This window comes from Schistocerca americana, chromosome X, assembly GCF_021461395.2.
Source record: "Schistocerca americana isolate TAMUIC-IGC-003095 chromosome X, iqSchAmer2.1, whole genome shotgun sequence".
NCBI classification, from domain to species: Eukaryota; Metazoa; Arthropoda; class Insecta; order Orthoptera; family Acrididae; genus Schistocerca; species Schistocerca americana.
The window spans coordinates 610,160,215-610,173,217 of NC_060130.1; the positions used below are offsets into that span (position 1 = coordinate 610,160,215).

Consider the following 13,003-nt stretch of genomic DNA (forward strand, 5'->3'; position numbering starts at 1 on the left):
TCAATTCATTTCATTCTCTGTTTCAGTGAATTTATTTGCCATGCTCTGAACATTCCATGTACCGGCCCTCAGTGTCCTTACCTGGCCAGTAACTGTCATAATGTTTCTCCATCCTAGTCTTGAGGCTTTGTTGTAGATTCATGAGCATATGGAAGTTTTCATGGCCCATTCCACAGCATATCACCGGCAAAGTAATGGGCTAGTCGAGCGCTGGCACCGCACTTTCAAGGCGGCTCTTCAATGCCACGACTCTCTATGGACGGAGGCCCTTCCCCTTGTGCTACTCGGCATTCGTGCGATCTATAAGGAAGACCTCAAAGGCACAATAGCCAAGTTTGTATACAGCCAGAACATTGTTCTCCCTGCCAAACTTGTGAGCCCTTCTGCTTCTCTCCCTCAGTCTGACTTACCTTCCTTAGTGGACCACGTCAGACGCCACTTCATCAACCTCCATATCCCTCCACCTGCCAGCCATTCCTGCCATAACATTCACGTCCTGAAATCTCTGGACAATTTTGAGTACGTCATGCTCCGAGATGACACTGTCCATGCTCCCCTCCAACCTCCATATACCGGCCCGTACCGAGTTCTCCGCTGCTCAGCCAACACCTCTGACATCCAGATGAAAGATTCAGCTGTTACAGTCTCTCTCAACAGACTTAAGCCTGCTCATGTTGAGCCTTCTTCTAGCCCCCTTCAGGCCATGACCACGCCACTCACTGTCGTGGCTCACGACACTCCGACCATTCCCTCCACGTCAGACTTACACACTCGATCAAGTGACTTCCAGCTCCAATCGTCGAGCTCTCCTCCGACCTAGCTCTCTACTCCAGTTTCATGCACTCCATCAAGTGACCACATGCTCCCCATGTCAAGCTTACCTACGATCACGCCCTCGCCGCCGGCCCCTTCGCCTGTCGCTTCAACCACTCCACCGTCACCTGCCTCACCCTGTCGAGGTTTCTCATCCCCCCCCCATCTTGAACGTGCCCTCACTCGAGGTGTTTGTTCCTGTCCCACCAGACATAATCCAGAACATCTTAATAATACTGCGTGATTATACACCGTTTATTGTGTGTTTCCCTTCATCCAGTGCTCATGACACAACCTCTGCCATTCCCTGCCACCTGGTGAAATGTGTTCCCCTCCCGCCCGACGTCGACCTGGACATGCTTCGTGTGTTCGCCACGCTCTCCGGAGACATCGTCGTTGTCGCTCCGTTCCACCCACAAACCGCCGTCCTACCTGTTGCCACATGACCAGCACGCCCAGTACGACACCCAGCTTGCTTCAACAACTTCCAGGTTCAGTGGCCGAACCTTCCTTCACGACATTTACACACACAGCTTCCCAACGACGCTGTCTAGCTGACCATCGTCCAGCTCCTGCAGACCACCGCTGCCTATACCTTAGTCAACTAACTCCCCCCCCCTCCCCCCTCCAGCCTCTCAAGAGTACTCCGTACTGCCTGCGGGGGAGGGGGGGGGGGGGCTATGTGGCGCTGATGAGGTCGACACCAGTATCGATATGCGTTAGTCTTTGGACTCTGAGCGTCGTCTTTGGACTCTGAGCGTCGTCTTTGGACTGTAAGCATTGTCTTTGGGCTGTTCCACCATGTCAGTTCTTTGTGAGCATTGCATGTTTTTAGGTGAATAAATGAACTACTGCAAAATGGGTGTTGTTTGGTGTAACCAACCCTAACTTCTTCCTCACACTAATTCCTTCCCATGGGGTAGGGGGTGGTGACAGGAAGGGCATCTGGCCACCCCTTAATATTCACATGTCACATCTGATTAACCAGCAGACCCTGCAAGTTGAGATAAATGCTTGGAAAGAGAGAGAGAAAGACAGATTTTAGTCATTTGAAAAGTTTCTCTCAAAATTAAAGTGAACACGTTTCATGTTCTGAAATATTTTCTTATTATACATTTTAGTACATTTGTACTTAAGTGAAATAATTTTCTATAATTTATTAAATCATAAAAAAGACAACCAAAATTTATATAATTTATGCAGTACATTTGTGTATTGGGTAATCTGGTTTTCCAAATGTATCAGGTACTTCGAGTATTTGTGTTATCGAGTACTATGATTGTCTGCATTTATCATATATTCTGGTTTGTAGTTAAAACAAGGCTATTGACTAGTTCCAATACAAGAAACAAACCTGTAATTGGATACTATTGAGTTCTTTCTCTTTGTTATGAGCATTGCCTTGCTTTTTCCACATTTAAAGAGAGCTGTCTTTCAATACACGAAGTAAAAGTTTTTCCCAAGTCTTTCTGAATCTCCTTCAGTAGTCTGATGATGATACTTTCCTTTAGACAACAGCATTGTTGGCAAACAATTTAATGGTACTGCCTACTGTATCTGATGAGTTATTAATGTATATTGAGGAATTTATTGGTTCTATCATACAACCGTAGGGTACATCCATTTTTACTTTCATTTCTGTTCAACTTTGCCATCTACTGTGGCATAATGGTTTGTATTAGTAAAAAAATCACTGAATCATTAACAAATATTTGAAGATATACCATCTGATTATATTTGGATTATTAGTCAATGATGTGGAACAGTGTCAAATGTCTTTTGGAAATCTAGTAAGATGGAATATGGTTCTTTATCCGTAGATACCATTTGCAAGACACTATGTGTGAATAAAAATAGCTGTCTTTCACATGATAAGTTTTTTTAATACATGCTTATTATTTGAAAGAACCTTCTATTCTTCCAGGAATATCATAATCTTTGAACTTGAATATTGTCTAGGGTCCTACAACAAACAAATGGTAGTGATAGGAGTCACAATCATGTGGGCCCACTCTTTTACCCTTGCTCTAAACTGAAGCAGCACACACTATTTCAAATCACCTAAGCCAATTCACTGTGCAAGAGAATCTCATTAAAAATGAGTTCAGAGAAGGGCTAGTTGCCAAGCATATTCAAAGTAAAATCTAATAGAACACCTATCAAAGCCTTATGCCTTGCTTGTTTTGAGTAGTCTTAATTGTTGTTAAATTCAAATGATACTTATTTTATTTCTCTCTATCTGTGTGTGTTTGTGTGTGTGTGTGTGTGTGTGTGTGTGTGTGTGTGTGTGTGTGTGTGTGTGTGTGTGTATGTGTATGTCTGTGCGTGTGTGTGTGTGTGATATTCAAACAGTGGAATGGCACTTTTTAGTCCATGGTCTCCAGAAAAATGTGTCTGTTGGAGATGTATAGATGATAGTTAGCAACATCATTTCAAACTCCTTGCCTGATTTGCAGATTTGACTACATTCCAGTGACCTAGTCTGTTCCTAACATTACTGGTGCCAACTGCAGCCCTCAACTGTTTTAACTCAGCTTTTACTGCTGCTTTTACTACATAAGTCCAAGATCACCTCTTCCTTCTCCATAATCATGGCGCAGTGAGAAAAACTACTATGATGCCAAAGGCCTGCCTCATCTCCTTCCAAGTAGCTTGCTTCACAGGAAGCTACATGATAAATTGTGTTTATAATTTTATATCCTCCAAACCAATTAAAGAATTAGTTATTGCTCTTTATAAAATATTAATTACTAGCTTCTTTGCCCATTGTAAGAATGTGTATTATCACCAACTGTCACTTAATTCCTGCAAAAATACCCCTGTTAACACTTCCAAAGCTGCAGAAGCACTAAAACTAACCTCCTAAACAATTGTTATCTCTACAGCAGCTTCTTATTGCTGGAATAATCAAATTTAGCAGTGCAGTCACTTCCAAGGATCTTCATTTCTTGGCAAGTGTCCACTGCTGTGCACTTCACTGGAATGTAAAAGTTTACACAGCAAATGAATGAATGAATGAAAGTGATATGATTGTTAACTTTGTTGATAGGAGGCTTGTTGTCAAATAGATATCAAACTTAACTATTTTTTCAATTTCAGTTGCTGTTTTCTTTGTAGCTACTGAATTGTTAAAGAACTAGTTTATGCAGCCTATCTATCCGTAAACCTAGGTGCTGTAGATGATAAAATACTTATGGCATGCACGAATAATAGTAGAATTCTGAAAGGAAACTAAAATTACAGAATTTGACATATATGTTTAAGCAAAGTATGACAAGTTGTTCTTTTGTGCATCACTAAAAGAAATAAAATAGAAAAGTTTATAGTATACAGACTAGCACAATCAATTACCGGATCTGTCAACAAACAAAGGCATTATGATACATTTATTTTAGATTTCTTTAGACATAGATTGAATTTTTGTGTTTAATCCTTTTGATTGATTATGACACATAATTAATTCATATAGCCATTTAGAAGGATCTGAAAAAGTTATCTGCACACAGTATGGTGCTGTAATGTTGCTTTACTGGTAACCTTTCATTTCATTCAACACTGGGCAGCACTATTACATTTGGAAACATAAACTCTGTGGTTTTATTTTATGTCTGATAAAAATTTTCTTGAAATAAGTTTTTACCCTGTTTTGACTCATAAATATCTTAGTCAACAGGAATTCTTCCAGCATGTGATGTTAAATTCATTTTCAACTAGTGTCATGTACAGACAAAATGAATACAGAATGAGCTTATACAGCAGCAGAACATTGAACTTGTATCAGTGGTGTAATGGTTCAGATCCACATTTAGTACAACACTGTAAATTTGCTGTGGTTTTCCTAAATCTCTTCTTAAATCTTTTCTGACTAATGTAGTGATAATCTATTGATGAAGTTGAAATCCAATGATTTCTTGCTTCTTTTCCATATAGTTATCAACTTTCTCTAAAAATGTAATTTTTGTGGTATACTAATTGTATGAAACAATTGTCTTCTCCCCTGCTACCATACTGATCTCTATCATCATGTTTCAAACTAAATGTTCTTCATTTTAGAGGTATTCTTCAAGTTGTTCTCTTTATTTGTAGTCTCTTGTGAGATATGATCCAGTGTGCCACTTTCCCTGTACTACCTTCATTTCCATTTTTGATATGATTGTGCTTCCCTATTCCTCTGATGACACTTACTGGTGCCATTTGATTATTTATTTGTAGCACTATGTCATTTATTTTAACATAGCAAGAATAAAGTTGTGTCTCTTTTGCTTGTTTTTGTTTTATATATCTGGATATTTCCTTCTAGATCTACATCTATGTACATTCTCCACAAGCCAACATATTGTGTTTGGCGGAGGGTACCATGTACCATTAGCCATTTCCTTTCTCACTTGCAAATGGAGCGAGGGAAAAACAACTGTCTATATTCCTCCGTATGAACCCTAATTGCTCTTATATTGTTTTCATAGTCCTCATGCAAAATGTATGTTAGCAGCAGTAGGATTCTTCTGCAGTCATCTGCAAATGCCTGTTCCTTAAAGTTTCTCAAAAGTCTCTGCAAGAAGTATGTGATCTTCCCACCATAGACACCCATTTGAGTTCATCAAGCATCTGTATAATACTTGAGTGTTGATTGAAACTACTGATAACAATCTTAGCAGCATGCTTTTGAATTACTTTGATACCTTCCTTTAATCTGACCTGGTGAGGATCCCATATTTGCTAGTGGCACTGAAGAGTGAGTCACACAAGTGTACTGTATAGTCTCCCTTGTAAATGAGCTACATTTTCCTGAAACTCTCCAAATAAACTGAAGCCTACCGTTCACCTTCCCTACTACCATCCTTACATACTCATTCTATTTCATATTGCTTTGCAGCATTATGCCTGGATATTTAATCAATGTGACTCTATCAAGCAGCACACCACTAATACTATATTCAAACATCACAGAATTGTTTTTCCTACTCCACATTTAGAGCAAGCTGCCATTCATCACACCAAATAGAAATTCTTCCTAATTCATCCTGTATCCATCTACCATCACTCAACAGTGATACTTTCTGGCATACTACAGCATCATCAGCAAACAGTTGTAGCTTGCTGCTCACAGTATCCATCACATCATTTATGTATGTCAAGAACAAATTTGATCCAATCACACTTCCCTAGGACACTCCTGATGATAACCCTTATATCAAATTAAAACTTAGTATCATGGACAGTGTACTGCGTTTTATTATTTAAGAAGTCCTTGAGTCAGCCACATACCTGGGAACCTACTCTGCATGCTTGGGCTTTCATTAACAGTCTCCAGTGGGGCACTATATCAAACCAAACAAAACCATACATTTAATCTTAAGCAATTTTATAACATTTTAAGTAGCTTCATTTATTCCTTAATTATTTTTTCTAAATCTTTCTGATTTCTGAAGTAATAATGAGGCAAAATAAAAGTATATAATACCACATTTTGAAGTTTAGTATTTCTGTAAGTATTTTAAGAAAACAAAATAATGCTCTTCTTTAATTAAGTTGTAAGAGCATAACAGTATGACAACTGTAATTGTTACTACATAACATCATAGTACATACAACTTTGTCTTCCCCTGGTTTGGTGCACTACCTCAACAATGTCATAATGTTTATTGCAATGTAAGGGAGAGATAGCTTGCTATTCACCATAAAGATTACACATTGAGTTGCAGACAGGCACAATGAAAAGACACTTATTCATTAGCTTTCAACCAAAGCTTTCTTCAGAAAAGGAAACATGCATACATTCATTGACACAAGCAAGCACACCTCACACAGATATGACCGCCATCTCAGGGTAGCTCAGAGCAGAGCACACTCCAGTCTGAGCTGTCAACGATGGTAATCATGTGTGTGTTAGGTGAGCTTGCTTGTGTGTATGAATGTGTGTGCATTACCTTCTCTAAATAATGCTTTGGCTGAAAGATAATTGATAAGTGTCTTTTCATTGTACCTGTCTGCAACTCTATGTGTCATCTTTATGGTGGGTAGCAATTTATATTTTCCTTGTATTGTTGATATTCCAACCTGGAGTTTCCATTGTTTGATTGTTCATCCTTTTATTATTCAAGGACAACTAGTTGTTATGCATGTACATAAATTCTGCAGAACACACACACACACACACACACACACACAAAATCCACAAAAAATAGATTGTTCTAGTACATACAACAGTTAATGCTCAAAAAAGTTGCTGTCATTCTGTTTTGAGCCCATTCAATTAAGTTTTATATTTTTCTATAATTAAATATATGGATGTTATGGAAATAGTCATCTTTCCAACTGAAGTGAGGGGATTTAAAACTTTCCAGGCATATAGATTTTTCTGTGAAATTTCATGAGAACTTCTATTTATGATCCCACTAGCACATCTGTTATGCACAAGCATTCCTCCATGCAGTATCTGGCTCTAAACCAGATATCATTGACTTTTGCCATTAGGAAACTTTTTCTCTATGTAAGTGACATCTTTCCATGATTTTACTGAACAAAGTGATTGATCTGATAGACACTGAAAAGGCAAGCTCTCACAATGAATGGCATGCAAAACAATGAAGGGACTTACTGAGGAATGCATGTACTCAAATAACATCTGTGCAGGGACTTAGGACTTCAGCGTACATGTTCTAAAGATGCCTTCAATAGAGGAGCCTAGTGTACTTTCATCACAAATAAGTGGAAGACTCAGTAATAAGTTATCATGTGAGCATTTGATGTGTTCCTCATATCAACATTGCCGTAGTTTGTCCTCATATCTATGTATGTCCAGTAGAAATAAATATATATATTGTGTTCCAGAGCTACTGTAAAGGTATGGCAGCTGGACTGAATGAAGATACACTTGGTGGCGTACTGAAGAGTGGAATTGCACAATTCCTTGCCTTAGAAATCACAAGAGGAAACAGCAGAGACAGCAGAGCAGTGTCAAGATACTTGCCTTGGCTCTACAATGCACCTTCAGCTCTGCAACAAGGGTGTGTAAGGCTGACTTGTTTGAAGCATTTCCGTCTCACATTTTTTTTCTGTTTGCGGTACTGATATTTGCAGTAGAAGCTATCTTATTTATTGTACTTAGTCTGTGATCATTGTCTTTCATGCTGTTGAAGCATTTTACAAAATAAATCATCACTACAAACCATAGAAATGCAAGTGATGAACTAAATCCGTGCCTCATTATTACTGAAAACTGCATAAATAAGAGTCCAGTGCAGTGAGAGTGAGTTGAATAATTTATGACCTAAGTAAAAAAATTGTTCTCCTTCCAGTTAGTACAAAAATGTGAACATTTTCCAGCTCTTCAAATCCCACAAAATAATATTTTTTGTGTATATGCTGCTGGCTCTTAAAATTGTAACATCAAATTTCCATGAAGTGTGCTGCTGTATTTTAGTCAATCGGCACAAAGTAGGTAGGAGTAACACTTGTAAATTCTGTATATAAATTAATATTATGCAATCAGTTTTTCATTTATAAATCACATTTGAATGTTAATTGTTTGTGAGAAGATCATGTTATGACGTGTAATGGGGAGAAATGTCTACCGGCCCGTGTTAGAATTCAATAGCAGCGGAACTGTGACCTACTGAGGCTGCAACTGATCATTCTGCAGTATTAGCACTCACATTAATTGACATATGATACACTGCCATGCATGATCTAAATGGCTATGCATGATTAGTGCCCAATAGGACAGACATATTGATCCTCCACCTGTGCAGCATTGTACTGCCACATCAGATAACTTGAGCCTTGTTTGCAGTAGGAGAAGTATCCACATGGACAGCACCACAGACTATCAGCATGGTGTCCATCCTTGTGGCTTCTCTTGACACAGCAGCAGAGACAGGCATGATAAAAAGTATAGTGCACCCAATAAAAGCACTGGAAACAAGAGTGGTACTATGTGATCTTTTCCAATGAGTCACAATTTTGCTTGTACTATCCCAGTTCACATATATGAGTATGTGTGGATGTTCTGAGGAGAACAGATGTTGCCACATTTGCATTTGTCATCATCACACGCCCACCACCTAGCGTGATGTTATGGGGTGCCACTGGGTACACAGCAGATTACCTCTTGTTCATATAGTCAGTAATAATTGACAGCAATCATTACATCTCTGATGCGTTAAGGCCAGCAGATGTACCATGTTTTCAAGGTCTCCATGATATTGCCTTTCAACAAGATAATGCAGGGCTAAATTTCTCCCATCTTATACCAACTTACCACAATACAAAAGAGTTCAACTGGTGCCCTGGTAACTGTGTTCTACGAAACTATAAGCCAATGAAAATATTTGGTCATAGGCTGCAAAAGGCTGGAGCAGCTCAGCTTCTCAGCCAGCACTGTGAACTAAATTTTGCACCCTATATGCCTCCAAATCAACTATGAATTTAATCATGTGTTCTTACTCCTATACCGTATATGCACAATAAATGAAATTTTATTATTTGCTGTCTGTCCTGGTGTTTCACTTATAATAGGCAGTAGTGTAATAAAAACAACTTTTAACAGCAACTTTCATATTATCAGTAATGCCATTAATTATCAAATATGGTATAAAGGCCATGCAAAACGACAGTTTTCACATGCCATTCAAAAGCATTTCTTTTCAATCCATTAGGTAGTAATGAATGTTGTTCCTATAAATTTATGGCCAACAAGTTACTATCTCTGTCACCAAAAAAGTGTTTTGTTATAAATGAGCATATTCTTATGAACAAACATAATCAATCTATAAATGGCCACAAATTGTACATTAGATCAGCATTTTTGTGTGAAGATTTTGCAGCATCACCTTCGGATAAGACAGTTTTTGAAGGTATTTACATTACTCCAAACACTGCCAGGGTGTTGAATTTATTACTTAATGTATTTCCTAAATGTTTAATTCCACTTTTTATAGGTGAGACATCTTAACACATTATTTTAGTTCAGGGATTTTGCACACCTCCTGTGTCAGACTCTGAGATACTTTTCATAAGGCTTTATAAGTTTATTTTGCAAACAGTGACTCTGACATGCCTATATTTATGACTGGGCCTAATTTCCTCCAGTCATCCATAGCAAAATGAACAAGCTTTTATTTATTGCTAAAATTTCTACAAAACCCATGACAGTGAAAGTGCTTTTGTCTTTGACTTTGACACTATAATTACACCCTCTTGTAGCAAAGATTTCTATGGCATCAGCCGTTTTTTTGTTAATTTCTGAAGATGTGAAATGACCATGGTGTTTGCTTAACATAAGTTACAGCTGTTAAGGTGTTCAGTATATACTACAAGTTATATATCAGTATATGGAGACAAGTGTTTAAATTAAAAATATTCAAATTATATAACCTTCATCTTTTCATTAACTGATTAAGTCACTGCACTTAATCTTAGAAAGAGTATCAACCTATGTTTTATCGTAAGCTTCAGTTTAGTTTGCATATCTGTCTGTTACAGTAGTTCCATTATCAGTAGTTGCTAAGAAGCCATTTCTTTTCTGGATTACACAATATTAATCAACACTGTTGATATCTACATTTTTTATTTAATGATTCCATAAACAATGCTCACTTTCCACTTTTTCTTATTGGCAAGGTGCATGTCCAAGCACAAGTAAAGCCATTATCAACTAAAAGATTGATTCAAACACTGCACTGCATTACTAAACATGATACTATTGGAGGAAGCATGGTCTTACATTCCTCCAACCTTTTGGCTCACTTACTTAGCCATTTATATAGGGACCCATAGTATAAAATGGACTACAAACCACTATGAAATATAGCATTATTCATATTTTTCATTCACTGACAGAGGTGGAAGAAGTGATTAGTGATAGAAAAACTTCCAAGACCAACAAATAGTTGAAGCACGCCTCTCTTTATTTGTACCCTGGCACTTACCTACATAGCAACCAAGCCACGCTAAGCAACGACACCACATACAAGGTGTTAGTGGTATAAGTGCAGATGTTTCTGTTGATGTCTGAGGACAGTGTACTGAATGACATTACATTAGTATTTGCTTCATCTTCAGACCAATAGGTATAGCTGTTATAAATAGTATGTTTTTAGGTTGGTTAGTATTTCCAAGTATGTGTGACGTGAGCAAACCATTAATGTTTATTCCCCCCCCCCCCCCCCCCCCCAGGAAGTCAGTCAGATATTGAAATGTGGACATGTGGAGGCAAAACAAATAGTCTATACTGACAGGTGCAATCCACTTCATGGTGCAGTTACAACTGTTCAGAAAACATTTGATGTGTTTGTGGGTTTGTGGGAAGACTGTTAAACACAGAGAGAAAACAACTAACACACTGAAGTGGGTATGAGTTAAGGTAACAATGACAACTATATCTGTAACACTCTGGATATATTTTCCAGGAACCTTATAATGATATTTATTACAATCCTCAGTTTTATGTCCTGGCAGGTAAATACACTCCTGGAAATTGAAATAAGAACACCGTGAATTCATTGTCCCAGGAAGGGGAAACTTTATTGACACATTCCTGGGGTCAGATACATCACATGATCACACTGACAGAACCACAGGCACATAGACACAGGCAACAGAGCATGCACAATGTCGGCACTAGTACAGTGTATATCCACCTTTCGCAGCAATGCAGGCTGCTATTCTCCCATGGAGACAATCGTAGAGATGCTGGATGTAGTCCTGTGGAACGGCTTGCCATGCCATTTCCACCTGGCGCCTCAGTTGGACCAGCGTTCGTGCTGGACGTGCAGACCGCGTGAGACGACGCTTCATCCAGTCCCAAACATGCTCAATGGGGGACAGATCCGGAGATCTTGCTGGCCAGGGTAGTTGACTTACACCTTCTAGAGCACGTTGGGTGGCACGGGATACATGCGGACGTGCATTGTCCTGTTGGAACAGCAAGTTCCCTTGCCGGTCTAGGAATGGTAGAACGATGGGTTCGATGATGGTTTGGATGTACCGTGCACTATTCAGTGTCCCCTCGCCGATCACCAGTGGTGTACGGCCAGTGTAGGAGACCGCTCCCCACATCATGATGCCGGGTGTTGGCCCTGTGTGCCTCGGTCGTATGCAGTCCTGATTGTGGCGCTCACCTGCACGGCGCCAAACACGCATACGACCATCATTGGCACCAAGGCAGAAGCGACTCTCATCACTGAAGACGAAACGTCTCCATTCGTCCACGCCTGTCGCGACACCACTGGAGGCAGGCTGCACGATGTTGGGGCGTGAGCGGAAGACGGCCTAACGGTGTGCGGGACCGTAGCCCAGCTTCATGGAGACGGTTGCGAATGGTCCTCGCCAATACCCCAGGAGCAACAGTGTCCCTAATTTGCTGGGAAGTGGCGGTGCGGTCCCCTACGGCACTGCGTAGGATCCTACGGTCTTGGCGTGCATCCGTGCGTCGCTGCGGTCTGGTCCCAGGTCGACGGGCACGTGCACCTTCCGCCGACCACTGACGACAATATCGATTTACTGTGGAGACCTCACGCCCCACGTGTTGAGCAATTCGGCGGTACGTCCACCCGGCCTCCCGCATGCCCACTATACGCCCTCGCCCAAAGTCCGTCAACTGCACATACGGTTCACGTCCACGCTGTCGCGGCATGCTACCAGTGTTAAAGACTGCGATGGAGCTCCGTATGCCACGGCAAACTGGCTGACACTGACGACGGCGGTGCACAAATGCTGCTCAGCTAGCGCCATTCGACGGCCAACACCGCAGTTCCCGGTGTGTCCGCTGTGCCGTGCGTGTGATCATTGCTTGTACAGCCCTCTCGCAGTGTCCGGAGCAAGTATGGTCGGTCTGACACACCGGTGTCAATGTGTTCTTTTTTCCATTTCCAGGAGTGTATTTTTCAGTATCCATGGCAGGGAATCCATACCCTGTGTAAAATAGATTGTCATGTATGTGGCTGGATGTGTGGGAACTGCAGCAATTGAGAGGTAGAACCAAGGACCAGTGTGTATGTGTGTACCAACTCCTCCCCCTCCCTCCCCCCAAAGCATATAATGTGTTACTGTTTCTATTCTTAGACAACTTTCTTTTTCAGTGTTAGGTGAATGACACTTTTGTGGTGTGATCTCTTGGTCCAGTGAAATTACATTTTTCTATTTTTTTTTATTTCATGAGCAATTGAATTCCCTTCATCTGAATAACTCC

The 13,003-nt window shown here is 40.1% G+C and overlaps 1 protein-coding gene across 1 annotated transcript in view; it reads left to right on the top strand.

Moving 5' to 3' along the window:
• The window catches only part of LOC124554918 (protein unc-79 homolog), an 859,177-nt gene that overhangs the window by 756,217 nt on the left and 89,957 nt on the right, over positions 1 to 13,003 (top strand). The window contains exon 46 of the mRNA XM_047128608.1: positions 7,645 to 7,820. Coding sequence (XP_046984564.1) covers positions 7,645 to 7,820 — 176 coding nt within the window. The remainder of the gene's footprint in view (positions 1 to 7,644; positions 7,821 to 13,003) is intronic.